At 41.4% G+C, this 14,853-nt stretch overlaps 1 protein-coding gene across 1 annotated transcript in view; it reads right to left on the reverse strand.

The window, feature by feature from the left end:
• The window catches only part of DIP2B (disco interacting protein 2 homolog B), a 61,885-nt gene that overhangs the window by 22,239 nt on the left and 24,793 nt on the right, over positions 1-14,853 (reverse strand). Inside the window, 8 exon segments of the mRNA XM_009646108.2 lie at positions 1,353-1,463; positions 1,936-2,027; positions 2,224-2,421; positions 3,031-3,150; positions 3,937-4,080; positions 6,427-6,639; positions 8,354-8,479; positions 9,852-10,001. Coding sequence (XP_009644403.1) covers positions 1,353-1,463; positions 1,936-2,027; positions 2,224-2,421; positions 3,031-3,150; positions 3,937-4,080; positions 6,427-6,639; positions 8,354-8,479; positions 9,852-9,963 — 1,116 coding nt within the window. The 5' untranslated portion in view covers positions 9,964-10,001.

Genomic DNA, 14,853 nt, shown 5'->3' on the forward strand with positions numbered 1-14,853 from the left:
CAAAATCCAAGGTTTGGTAATGCTCTGGTAACGGGATGGTAACATTATGGATCACATGGGGAGGAAAAAGAAGAAACCACCCCTTCCCACAAACACTCTTTCCTTTGTCATTCTCCACCTACATCCAACGTCTGGCAATGGTTTGAAACTCAAACGACAACCACTGTCTGGCAGGGATGAATACAACTGCTTCTGAGCTTACATAACACCACATTTTGGAAGATGATCTATATCCAGCACAAAGGCCTGCTGGGTGAAAATGGAGGCGTACCCACAAGCCAATAAAAATCTGCAGGAAAATGGTCAGCCAACACAAAAATGCAAAGGGCTACTTAATCTTCTGCATACCAAGTCTGCTCTTTTCAATTCTTTTTGTTCAAAAAATGAAGTGATTATGTAACTCGGGATAGATTGCAGAGAAATTTGGTGATTCTCAAAGGGAACGCTTTATACCTAAACCAAATATTACATTGGCAAGACTGAAACGCATTGGATGTGAATCCCACAGAAAATAAGTGCTCATGCCCAGCATCCAGGCATTGAGGGCACACCACTTATTTTCATTAATGGAGACCCAGATGCTTCAAAGAGGAACCATGAGGCAAAAAAAAGCAAAGCATATATTTACACCGAAATGACAAGGCACCTCGCTAAGAAAGCTGATTGGGCAAATACTGGGAGAAGTTTTAATTTTGTATTTCGTTGCTATAGCAGTTGTCACGTTGCAGACAAATTAAAGCAAAGCTCTGTGACTCCCATAGTATTACCAGTCTAGCTTACCATTTCATTACCACCTCTCTTGCCATATGTTTGCCATTATCTTGTTTCTTTTGTTTCCTCTTATGAAATTCTATAGTTTTAGACAGTTGTTGACATGGCAATAATATGGCAATATCGCAAAAATTCTGGTAAGGGTAAAGAAAACACCCACTGAGCAAGTAATTTACAAAAAGTGCCTCGAAGTCTTTGGAAATCCTTAGCACCTTTGGTCTCCAGCAAAGTCAGAAGACCAGCAGATGCTAAGCATGGCTGGAAATGAGACGCCCTTCACATCGATCAGAGGGCAGATTCACAATATTACCTGTACTGTATAAATTATTTGCAATAACAGAATGAAGACTACAGCATTTAGGTGAATCGACCGTTTCCAGCTACTCAGCACAGTGCTCTGGTCAATATGTTTTTCCATTTTTAAACAGCTATTCCAGGTTCACAACGGTCGCGCACACTGCGTCGATAGGGAGCTGCTAGGGCAGCAGCCAGATGCTGTGAAACACTTTCAGAGGTTGATGGTCTGACTTGGTTTTCATCCCACATCAGCCTATCACCCCTCTAAGTGCCATCAACGTTACCTTTCTGGTAAGAGGTACCTCTATAGGCACTGGTATGACTTCTGCTAGGAGACAGCCGTAAAATGCCACCATAAACATGACGGGGTCATTGTTGGGATAAACAAGGGCTACCTACAATTCACAAAAATGTTTTGTTAGTTGAAATACAAGGAAAAATTGCAAAGTTCAGATCTACAGTGACTAAAAAATCAGAAAACTTTGTGTTATTTCATTCTACCACAGCATTTTTCACAGGGCATCTTTAAACACTTGAGTCCCTCACGCAGTAATGTCAGCATTCCCTGTGTGCCCATATACATGAAGATGCACACACAGCCAAAACACAGAGATCTAAAGCCCTGTATTTCCCTCAGAGGTGCAATGCTCTTCCTTAGACGTATTTCAAAGTCCAGAGCCAAGAAGTTGCTTACAGAGCAGCCAGCAGGACTGAAAAAATCACCAAAGTTTCTTTCTCAAATAGCCTGTCCCTGAGATAAGAGTCTTGCTATTAAAAGAATAAGATTATAGTGTCTGTGGTAAGTTACAGCCCTCCCAACCCTCTTTTTATTTCAGAGGGAGAACCAGACAGTCCCAAACTCATTACCCTGTCTCCGGGTTTTAACACGGGTTCGTTTTTGGTCCCCAGTTTATTAAGCAGTGTGTAGGCCAGCTTGAGACTTCTGCTCCACAATTTCCCTAGAACACAAAGAAGAGAGACTTGCACAACTCTGAATCAACCCAGCATACAAGAGAAAATTTCAATTCTTGACTGCTTTGGCCATCTATAGCCACATCCTCTGTTTCAGTTACACTCCTTTGTCTACAACCCTGTGTTCTAGCCACTATTGCTCTTTCGGAGCAGCTTAGCAATGGAAGCCAGAGCTCAACTCACCATACGTGAGGGTATAAACTGGTTTTCCTGTAACATCCAGTGCTGTCAGACAGGGGCATTTAGCTTGTGTGGTTCCCCAGCGCTGCAGTGCTGCTTCTAAGGCAGGAGGCCAGTTACAAACAACTCCCAGGGGTTCTCCCTTCACAGGTGTCATCTGGCGTCCCTCTGGCTTGGGCTGATTTGGGTCAGGCTGGGGAACTGAAGAAAATTCAATAATGTTTCCAGTTCATCTTGGTCCGTTTGTTACCAGACAGTTAAACTGGAAAGACACACTGGAAACAAAAATGCTCTTCCTCATCGTGTTTAGGTTTAACACCACCTATCACATTTCATTTCCTAGGAAGCTCTGCACAAAGCAAAACATCATGAACACAGCCTGCTCCTAAGGTGCTGTTAAAAGGTATTCAATATAACAGTGAGGAAAGCAACACGGAATTGGAGAAAAGGCAAACAATCCTACAAAATAAGGTTGTAATAAAATTACCAGTAAAGACAATCCCTTTTGGGAAATTAATTAAAGCAGCCTAAGCAAATGAAGGGGTTTTAAAAATCTATTTAAATATTTTTGTTAATAAGTTTTAGGTATTCCAAGAAGTTGTTTAGTGCTGAGGAGGCCACCCAAAGCTCAGCAGTACAGTGAATTACTTCAAACATTGGTTTTGTATCAGGCTATTCACGAAGGCGACTGCTAGCTGCAAAAAGCAAATCAACCCACTTCAAAAACAATGGCATAAATAAATTCAGCCCCATGCATGTCTATGTACTTATAACAAATGATTAATAAAAACCATTATTTGGTGCTATTACCTTCCACAATTTCTTCAAAGTCATCCACAAAAAATTCTTTCAGGGGTGGTCTTTTAGGTCTTTTCAAGGTGTTAAGCAACTGCTGAATTTTCGTGGAGACTCTACTACTCACGGGAACACCTGGAGGGAAAGATTTTGTCTAATAAAAGCGTTTGTCATGTCTATTAACAGTTATATCTCGCCTCCTTCCACCAGAGGATACTTCTCTTGGCGCGCTTGCTCATGCAACTACTGACACTCATTACTAAAGGCTGTGCCAGTGCAGGATGACATTAGTATTATATCAGTTCTGTATTAACTCAGCAGTGAGAAAATCCTAGCAACAAAAATTCATCTTTAAAGCATTTACTCCCTTCCAAAGCCTGATTTCCATCTGTCTCTGATACACGGTACTGGCTGTAAAACACAGCCTACAGATCTGCGCCTGCCTGCGGTATCGATCAACTGCGGTGCAAGGCTGCCAGCAGAGGGAGGACACAACAAGACCAGAAGCATTAATGCTACCCATCTGCACAAAGGTTTATGCCAACCAGTTTAGAGTCAGTGTTATCAGCTTCCTGGGAGCTTAATTATAGTTAAGAATGACATTATTTCATTCATCTTACCTTTCCTTTTAGGGATTCTAGGACAAAAGCATTATGCATTCGTACCTATGCATTTGTAGGGTTTTTTCCTTAAGAAGTGGTAGAGAAATAAAATGCCTATTATCTCTCCCATGATTTTTTCCAGTTCAGTACATAATAGGCACTTGCTGCAGCACAGGGATGTGTTAATGCTCATGCCATAACCATTTCAGATTTGTGAAGTGCTTAAATGGGAAAAACTTGAGTTGGGAGAGTAAATCATGTGACTTGAGTCCTTTCTTAACACCATTCTCATTTCTGGGTCCTCTGAAAGATTCCGTACCATCAGCAGTATCCATGAGACTAGACCGATTAGATCCCTTGTGCATGCCTTTCACGATCCCTGAAGGAGGAAGGTCAATCGCTGCTGGGCGTGCTGAGGAAGAGGAGGTAGTTGCTGTGACATCTGGGGGAACTGAGAAATTTTCTAAAAAAAGGGAGAAAATTGAGATGACAGTTAACGTGTACCTTTTATTATCAGATGGAACAAGCAAAGTGTTAGTTACCTGTTACCAACAATCTTAAGAATTTAATGGGTTGAAAGTATGGGTTCTTATTAATGCTAAACACACCGCTTCCTAAATATTAAGTAGCTCTAGGAGGTGCACATTATCTGTTCTGGAAAACAGAAAACAAAGGCACAAGATGAGTGGCTTTGTCCATGTCAGGAAAGTGGTTCAGCAAAACAGAATTCCTGTTCTTAGTTTCTAACCTTCAAATCAAGCTCAAGCTCTTGACATTCGGTAATGTTAAAAAAAAAAAAAAAGTTTGAGAGCCACAGGAACTCTGAAATATTCAAAGCCCTAGAACAAAAACCTACATCACCTATGCAGTAATCTCTCTTGCTAGAATTATACTATTTAACTTTTCTGTCAGTAAGGGCTTTCTAAAACAAAACACGTGGCAGGCTATTGACTAACGCAGATCAGCAAAAAATCATGTTGGGTTTAAATTTCTTCCAGTTCGGTGGCTAAACAGCATGAGCCTGTCCAGCAGTTAAATAATAAACTTAAAATCCAATGAATAGAGTGAGCTGGGTCTTACTTTTGCTTTAAGTTGCAAGACACTGGTCTGCTTTTCAGATGAGTTTGTAAGCTTCAAAACTGCAAGTAACTTCTGCATACTTCAGTAATTCGCTCATCAACTTTCTCTTAAATAAGCAATTTTTGCTTACATGGGATTTCTTTATACAACACAGTAGGTTCAATCATCTGATAGGGCAAGAATATTCCACTCCAGCTTAACAGAACCAGCAACTCTTGCTTACAAAGGAAAAAAACCCAACAAATTTGAAACCGTATGTTGGCTTTGCACAGAGAGTCTGAAGGAAGTCAGAAACTGAATAATTCCCACAGAAAGGTCTTTGTGGTTGATTCTCTGCGCCCCTCTTTCTAAGGAGGAAAAAAACCCAACCCATTTCTGCATACCTTTGGAGATACGGTGGCAAGGAACATTTCTCATGTATCGAGCTTCTAAGATCACTAGGAAGGACCTAGATTTTGTACAACTCCAACCTTTTGCAGGACTTTTTATTGCTCTCTCCGAAGAGATGTATAAAATTGTGCATGTGAGGGCTCCTATTCATTTAAATTAGGTGTTAACACAGGATGAACGTGGCATCTACATGGCAAATATAATTCCAACAAAGATTTAAAACTTCTATTTTGCATAAAATACGAATTCTACTAGATAGTAGGTAAAAAGCTATATTACCTTAATTCATTACAAAAGGTATTGTGGCTTTCTGCACGCTCCAATTAAAAACAGCCTCTCTGCTTCAAAGAGACATTAATTATACTGACTACATTTTATGGGCAATTTCCCCAGTTTTCTGTTTCAGAAAACAACTTGCATCCCAGCAAATAAACAAACAAAACCAACAGCAATAAAAAAAAAAAAATATTAAGTGAAACGGTTAAAAACACCAGCACTTCTATGCACTGCTTGCCCCAAACCAGTTAAGCAAAAGCAGAGAGCACACAAAATACAGACACCTCCTAAGATGCAGTAATATCCTTAACAGCAGATAAAGACAAACACACAGAGCAAAAACAAACTTTGCAATTTCATACAGAAGCATCAGCAGCAAGGAGCACCTCAGAGCCTCAAAAAACTGAGCCTGGGGTATCCAGATCTGTAGACTTTGCTCCGTCTTCTCAATACCTGGATGCTCTGATTGTTTCTCAGACTAGTCGTGATCTGTGCTGAATATTTACTCTGCTAAAACCATTTTTAATGACACGATAATTTGTTCACATATATGGTGGGTTTGGTTCTTTTTTTTTTTTTTTAAATCTAACGCAAACAATAAACCATTAGGGCTTATAGCAAAATGAGAATGTTAAACACAGCATTTCCCCCACTCAATAGGCAAAGACACCCTTCTGGTATTCATCAGGACACAGAAGCCAAATGCTACTTGCATACGGTAGCTTTGTACACACAGTAGCTTCAGACAGCTGTAGACATAAGCAACACAGTATACAGAAAGAAAGTGGTGCCTACTGATCCTGTCAGTTCTGTCAGCACACCCTGGAGTCTTTTCTACTTCGATAAGCTCCTGCTCCCCGCTTCCCCTTTTTCAACCAACTCAATATTCTGAAATTCTTAAGGAAAAACAACATTGTGATGGTGCAAGTCCAACAAATCCTAGCAAGTTCCATCAAAACTAACTAACTTCTTGATCCGAATTTCCCTTATGCAGCGGACACCTCCAGCTTTATTAATACAATCTGAACTTGAAGCAATTTTTCTGTTCATACCCATCTCCTACCTATTCGAGTATTGGCAAATACATCAGCTAGTGACCCACTGGTCCCTTTGCCTTCTCCATGGGAAAGTGTAGAAGATGCTGATGAAGATGTGGATGACCCCTGAATAGATCGGTTGATCCAAGACTCAGCATTCTGTAAGCTCTGATGCAATGCAGCAGAAAGAGCAGCTTGGCGCCTTAGCGACCCCTCATCCTCGGATGCGGAAGACGTGTCTGTGTGGAAGCAGAAAAGAAAATCTAGCTGCTTAGGGAAAAGCACATCGCACTGAACATGCTCTCTTTCCAATTCACATATCAACGGCACAGGCTTGTAATATGAAGATCTTTTTTTCCCCACAGGCGGTGTCAAACAAGGTTACATTGGCCAAAACGGAAGTTAAAGCAGCAGACATCTCCAGTGTGAACACATTTACTCCTGGTGCTTTGCCCCTGTTTAAAGCACACAAAAGATTCACCTCCTCACACAAGTATCCTTCCCCTGGGTTCTCCAAGTTTATTAACTTCTCTCTCATTACTTTTCCATTCATGCTCTATAATATCAGATGCTGTATGGCCAAACTTTGGTAATTCTGAAATGGAAAGTGAGGGTCAGTTGAAACTGAAAATTCACAGGAACAAAGCAGAATGCAGGCACTGGGAAACAAATGTGCCAAGGCCACAGGCAGAAAATGCTTTTGTCTGGTACTCTAAATGGGTCCCTTTCAATTGCAGAAAACAAACAAACCAACCCCAAACCAAAACAAAACAAGAGAAAACTACAACAAGGAACTGCACCCTGCCTTTCTGAGAACAGATACCATGTCCATCCTAAAGCTGTGAACTAGTTATTTATCGTGAAGAAAGCACTCATAACCTGATATCTTAAGTTGTACAGTGCTACATATAAACATGCAGTTACGCTTTGGCCTAAAATGTACAAGTTCTTCAAAATGATTGCCCGCCTATACTCTAGCTGTAAATCAAACTATTAAATCATGTTCTACCTTCTACTTGCCCAAGTAGAATGAAGTTACGAGCTGAAGAAAAAGACTGATGCGGACACACTGTAAGTGCTAACCTTTATTTGTGTAGGACCCACAGCTCAGAATGTGCTGTAGTCCTGGACAAGTTAGTACAAAGCTGAGACCCAAGCAGACACCAGGAACATGCATTAGCCCCCAGTAGAAAGGAAAAGAAAAAAGGAAATATGAAGAAAAATGGAGGTAAAGGAATGGGTGTGAGTGAAGTGGCCTAGCAGAGCAATTTCAGACAGAGGTGAATTCACAATGAGATACGAGTTCATAATATTCAGATGACTTCGCCCATCCATGTGATGCTTCTGCACAATGAGACAACATAAAAGTCACTGCCAAAAATGACACATACTCATTTTTAAGCCAGTGCATACAGCTGCTTGAAAACAGAGACGTTCATGAGTATCTGATGCACATGCACCATAACAGACACCACGTTATCTGAGGTATTTTGCTGCAGCCGTTACACAGGAGGGGTTAGGAAGGAAAAGTCCTGCAAGTCACGGAATCCCACCGGACCCCCTTCAAGGTCTTTGCCCAGAAACGTACACCACCGCAAATCCTTTTCCTGTATGTTGAGTATTAAACCTGAACAAAATCAAAACGTGAATTATGCAACTGAAATAGGTGTGAGGGAAGCAGAAGCAGCTGCCTCAGTCCAGAAAGCCTGCTCCACTCTTGCCAATGGATTCTTTAAACGCTCCCGGAAGAGGAGTTATTTTCACAGCCCTAGCAGCAGCTCCATGAAAACAAGCAGCTGCTCGAACATAGTGAGAGCACTACAGGAGTAACAGGCTACCTACAAACGTGCTGAAGAGCTTGAGTATTTTGACAATTGCAGCCTCTTGATTTGGAAACCATTACTAATGCGCACCTGAACATCCACACAGACGCGCACACTGTGAGAACCTAACCTGGGGGAGTGCAGGCATCAGCTGGAGACTGAACAAATGTAGACCGCCTTTTCGTTGGCATGGGCAGGGCCATCTTCTGTTCTTTGTGTTTTGCCAGTGCTGCTTGAACTGCTTCTGTGTGGATATCTGCAAAACAGAAGTTCATATACTCAGTTGTGCAACAGTAGAGGAGGAAGAAAACTTTGTGTGGCTTACACACGTGCAACTATTGCTAGCCGTCTATATTTATGCAGCTCTCCATTTTACAGTGTCTTCCCAAACAACTACATTTTGCCACCTCATGAGTAACTTAAAAAAAAAAATCCAAACCAGGGAAACTAACTGAGGCTTCTGAAGCTAGCAAGCTACATAGCAGGGCCACAGTTTTTAGTCTGGAATCTTCTGGATTGGTCATTATATTCTTGTGTCTCTAGCAACTTTTATAGAAACCTCAACCCCACCAGACTGTTCCTCTCAATCAAAGATTCTCCTAAAACATGTTTGTTCATAATTTAAAATACACACATAAGCAAACAGTGTATACAGCCCCAGGTGCAACTCTGGTCTATAAACTGTCACATTCTGCACCAGTTGTCTGATTTAGGAAAACCCTTAAGTTCAAAAACCTGAATGGATGCAGATTTCATGTAAATCTTGAAAGCTACTAACTGCAGTTGTAAATACATGCATGATTAGTAACTGAAACAGGCTAGGAAGCGAGGCTTCCATCCCCCTGCAAAGCTCCAGAACTCTTTAACTGAAGATTCATCACTCGTGATGAGAAGACAACTTTGTCAAAAACTAGTAGGACAAGGGAGAGTTCCTCTACATGAATTTCTCAGATTAATGTATTTTAATTATGCTTTTCCAAAACCCAAAAACTAGGCGCTTCTAATGCTTTACGAAATGGTGGTACGTGATAGCAGTATTACTGGAGAAGGTGTATTTGATATGCTTTATTTGCCCCTGTTGAGAAGAAAGCTTAAATCTCGTTAACACAAAGTGAGTAACAAAACCAGGTGGAAACAAAAAATAGGTGCCGCCACCTTCTCCTTTCCTTAAGCAGAGAAGGAAATCAGCAGGGCACTAGTCAGCCATTTCTGCTGCTCTTGGAAGTACATGAAGCACAAATAGAGAAAGCCAGCTCTCATCTTCCAGCCTCCTACAGCACACACGCACAGCAATCACCAATTCCAGGAACAAATTATCACCCGTCACTTCACTGAATCTGGTTACCTGCCGACAAGGTTAAAATAGCCTTTTCATTCTGTGAATGACTCGCATTGAATAGTTGCATTCAAGCCAGAAAATCAAGGTGGCAGAAAGTTACTTGGTTTTTCTACTTAGCGTTCTTTTTGATTCAGCAGCCGCAGTCCTACAAGTCTGATGTTTCCTTACACAGAACCACCAAGGCAGGACTTCCCATCAGTGGACAAATTGCTTGACTCCTTGAGAGGACACAGGACATTCTTCCTCACTAACAGGAACCCCAGGTAAACTCCTGCTCCTGCGCCCTTACCAGATCGATAACGTTCATCTCTGGCTCCCCCTGAGCGAGCTCGGTGAAATTTGGATGAGGAGGATGATGATGACGATGATGCTGAGGCTGGAGTTGCAGACGGAACGGGCATCTGATTTCTGGACTCCTTCTGTAATGCTGGATCAACCCCTGGAAAACAGCCCATAATTCTCTGAGAGAAGGAAATAAAAGTAGCCTTTTTTGACCATACTTTCCTCTTTTCCCATATAATTACAGGATCTAATTAGCATATTAACACATCTGCCCAAATATACCCTAATCAGTTAAGATACACCTGCCCCTTCTTTAAGTTTTTTTTCCAGCTTTTTTCTTTTTAAGCAGCTGTTTGGTACTTGAAGTAAGACAATTCACAGCAAATCTGAAGCAGGTGACATAATACACAATTTCATGTAATTTAAGTAACCTATTAGTGACAGGTTAGACATTAGGAAAAACTTCTTCACCGAAAGGGCTGTCAGGCTCTGGAATGGGCTGCCCAGGGAGGTGGTAGAGTCCTCATTCCTGGAGGGATTTAAAAGAAGGATGGATGAGGTGCTTAAGGACAGGGTTTAGTGGTGGAATGGCAGGGTTAGGTTAAAGGTTGGACTCGATGATCTCAAAGGTCTTTTCCAACCAAAGTGATTCTATGATAAAGGGAGATGAAGTCACCTTTAAAGAATCCATTACAAAACACAAAAGCAAAGGTGATAAGATTCAGACAAATCCTGATAAACGAAATCGTAGATAAGGCAGGTAAGGCTTATGCATCTACACACTCAGTAGGGCCATTTGCAATAAACGTCAATGTTTCGTGATCTGTATGGTTTGCTCCCTGTTTTACCACGTTTCCAGTGGGAACAGGACTGCACCGTACTCTCATTAGTGCATTAAGACGGAAGAGAATTAGCAGTTTAACTTGTGCTAAAGCAATATAGGTAAACTGCTTTTAGAGATCATAGTCATTTACACCAGGCTCCTCGTAGACACCGCTGCTACGGGCACAACAAGTAAAGGCGTTTGACGGGTGCAATAAGTCATTATCCCAAATTAAGTTGGAGTTGCGAAGAAGAGCAAACCCACAGAAAAATACGTTGAGAAGGTGGGTTCATTACTCAGTGTTCCACCAACCAGTGCGCGTCATTGGCAGGAAAACCAATAATATCCCAGCGGCAAGAGCCTTTGCTGTTCCCATTGATTACAAAACCAAACAGGCCTCTAGTTGTCCAGGTTCTGGCTCCTTCCAACGTGTCAAGAAGGGAGTGGCTTTATCATCCTGGAAAGTCTGTTTTTCCCATGAATACAGGGAGCTAAACAGATAATCTGCTAAGAAATGATCATTTTACATAATTCAGCAAGGGGCACTAGGAATCATGGCTACCAGAGTTTCAATTCTAAAAAGAATTGTGCATCAGTGGGAACTTTTTAAAAACGAAAGATCATATAGTTGTAATTACCTTCAGGTTGTCACCTGAAGTCATGCAAAAAGAAGAGCAATTGTGTCATTTAAATAGGCGCTGCTTATGAATTCTCACAAGCTACCAAGGCATTAGAGAAATGAAGAGGAAACCACAAATCCTGCAGTCCAGTTCCAGTTATACCACTTTCTTAGTGTGTGGTTTTAGGTAAACAACTTAAGGCAAGCGCCTCAAGCTCCGGGAACCTACAATACCAGCAAATCACACCTGACTAGTTACAGAAATCTTCAACCACCTCCTGTACCTTCCAACGTACCAGAGAGCAGAATGTTAATTGAATGTTACAGCAAACTAACTATCCACTTAGCCCAGCATTAAATGCTTTGGGGAAAAAAAAAAAAAAAAAAAAAACAAGAATACAGGGGCAACACACTCCTGGAAGAAGTTCTTTCTGAGCCCCCAGCATCACTGTTTGGCCTGGGAACCTTCTCAAAACTTCTCACCTCTTACCCAAATTTTTAGTAGTTCCATTTGCGATACCAACATTCAACAGAGGCAACCTACCGAGCTTATCTATTAATGATTCATTAAACTATCATGCCAAAAAATTAGAACCTTTATTTCTAGTTAAAAAGAACATGTCCTGCTAGCCAGAGATTCTCAAACCATATTAGGGGGACAAACAACCATTTTCACTGGTATTTTGTGGATATCCTAACATTTAACACAGAGTTCTGTATTCGCTTATCAAAACATAACCATCACGTGCACAAAGATGGCAGCAGCCCAAAAAGCAGAATGGAAAAGGAAAAGACTTCTGTGGCTTAGATGCAGGATCTGGTAATTGGAAGACCTGGGCTTCAGAGCAAGATTATCAATCCAAAAACTTCAGTTACCCACATCCAAAAGATGCGGTGTTTGTGTCCCCTTCCTGGCATTCCCGAACACGTTTCACTGATAACTAGTTTAACATCTTCGTAGCACATATTTGCCTTCATCAAAAACGAAGGAGTTTTATTTCGATTCAAAGACAAGATGACTTTACAGACTGAGAAGAAAAGCTTAATGCTTTCTGATCATTCGAGTATTTACGAACTCAAGTACCCACTAGATGTCAGCAGCAGATTTAACACTATTTTAAATGAATTATTAAATTCATATTCAGTTCTCTCTTATAAGTCTTGCAAAAGCATCTCATCTGCTCTGCGGGGTATCACAAGGCAAACATGACATTCCATTTACAAAGGGATCAAATGTGTCTGTAAGTGACATGACACACGAAGAGCAAGCTCTTTGTTTAAATGTTTTGCTATGACACAATAACATGCTACAGCAGCCTAAACAAAACGTTCACGCACAGATGAGGGGAAAAGCGTATAGCTACAGTAAATCACAAGCGGTTATACAACAAAGCAGCAGAAGTGAGCTCAGCCTGGCAGGTGATAGGTGACTTATGCAGCGTTCCCCTTAGAATAATCCTGCTACAGCTGCAGTTTCTGCTGGCAGGAGCCGAATCTACAGAGACATGAAAAATAAATTATTTTAGATTTGCTTTTGAAGGATGCTATGAATTTTTAAGTTGTCCTTAGTTTTTAAGCAGAATTGACTGCTTTGTGATCCCTGCATTTTGTTGGAGGGAGAGGTTCAATGATTTAGAGATTCAGAGATTTTTGTTTTTTCGTAAAAAGATTTTTAGATTAAAAAAAAACATTGTAAGCATCACGTACGATCAACAAGGATAAATGTTTACATTAGTAACACAGACAGTGAGTGCCAGATTCATCTGACAGGAGAAAAACAGCAGGCAAACCTGTTATTCTGCTGTTTTGCATACAGAATTGAACAGAAGTGCTAGTGTCAGACTGGCTATTCCTTATAACAAGATGATTTTTTTTTTTTCAAGCTAGACACCTGTAAAAATCACATAAGCAAACAACAAACTCAAGTATCGAGGGTTTACAGGTCAGCACTTCCAGAACACAGGGGCCAGCCTCGCTCAGCAGCCATGGCTGCGTAAGCTTAGTGTGACTGCTGCTGTCTTCCAGCACTGGGAAGGCCGAGAACAAACCAGGTTTAGGAGATTGAGAGACTTCTGCAGGAGTTACTAGCTAGATAGATCTTAATTCTGCCTTGTACAAGACATGAAGGAAGAATTCAGGTGCTCCACTGATTTAGATATTATTTATCATAGAATCATAGAATCATGGAATGTTTTGGGTTGGAAGGGACCCCCAGAGGTCACACAGCCCAACCCCCCTGCAGGAGCAGGGACACCTTGAACCAGACCAGGTTGCTCACAGCCCCGTCCAACCTGGCCTGGGATGTTCCCAGGGATGGGGCCTCCACCCCCTCTCTGGGCAACCCCTGCCAGGGTTTCACCACCCTCCCGCTAAAGAATTTCTTCCTTATATCTAGTCTAAACCTCCCCTGGTTTAGTTTAAAACCATTGCCCCTTGTCTTGTCACAGCTGGCCCTACTAAAAAGATTTTCCCCCTCTTTCCTGTAGGCCCCCTTTAGGTACTGAAAGGCCACAATCAGGTCTCCCCGCAGCCTTCTCTTCTCCAGGCTGAACAAGCCCAACTCTCCCAGCCTGGCCTCATAGGAGAGGGGCTCCAGCCCTTGGATCATTTTTGTGGCCCTCAAAGATGGAGAAAAATATTTCCTAGAGTCAAGTAATAAGCTTTATTTGAAATTGTGATACCCCTCAGACTGAATAAGGAGGAAGAAAATTCCCCAGTTGTGGTAGCTGCAAGTCAGATCTTGTGAATGGGTGAAACTCTCTAAACAACACTAAGCTGGAGCGCGTGTGCATGATTTACAGGTTTAGACAAAGCTGTTTTATCACTGGTTACAATTCCACATTAGCTCCCATTTGAAATAACACGAAGCTGAAAGACTGAAGGCGGGGGGATAGGGAAGAAGAATAAAAACCAAAAAAAGCAGAACTTTTACAGTAGAGTTCTGCTGGCGTACTGGCAGCCCACAACACACCGGGTGGCAGGAAGAACTCTCCCGAGACAGGAAATCCATGACAACCCACTCGGGAAGCGAAGAAGAAAGGCTGCTTTTCCAAAGTGCCACAATGTCAAAGAAATGAAACACTAAAGAATCTGTAGTGTTCTCACCTCGTGCTATCCATGAATAACGTGAAGGAAAACCAACAAAATGTACATTAACAGCTAAGATTCATGGAGTGGCTAAATTAACTTCAAACGTTATCAATCTTAAAAGGTTTACAAGCACGTTACTTCTGTCTTCCAACACCTTTCCCTGAGGTATTGGAATACAAAAATGACCGGATCACATTCATCTTACCTTTTCAATAAAAACAGTAAGTACCCCAATGTTCTCTTCACTTGTTTAAAATGTTTCATTTTTGCTGTTTTTTCATCATCATGAGAATAGGAAACAGGAGCAAGAGCACTCTAGCAGTTACATAAAAAGGTTCTGACAGTGAATCAGTGCTTAATGAATATAATTTCCTTTACACATTAGAGGAGGAACCGAATGCATTATCTTAAATAGCAAGAAAACGTACTCTGCCAACTGTCTATGTGCAAGGGCTGCTAATTTTGGCAGAAGGCATT

Source organism: Egretta garzetta, unplaced genomic scaffold, assembly GCF_000687185.1.
Source record: "Egretta garzetta isolate BGI_Z169 unplaced genomic scaffold, ASM68718v1 scaffold309, whole genome shotgun sequence".
NCBI classification, from domain to species: Eukaryota; Metazoa; Chordata; class Aves; order Pelecaniformes; family Ardeidae; genus Egretta; species Egretta garzetta.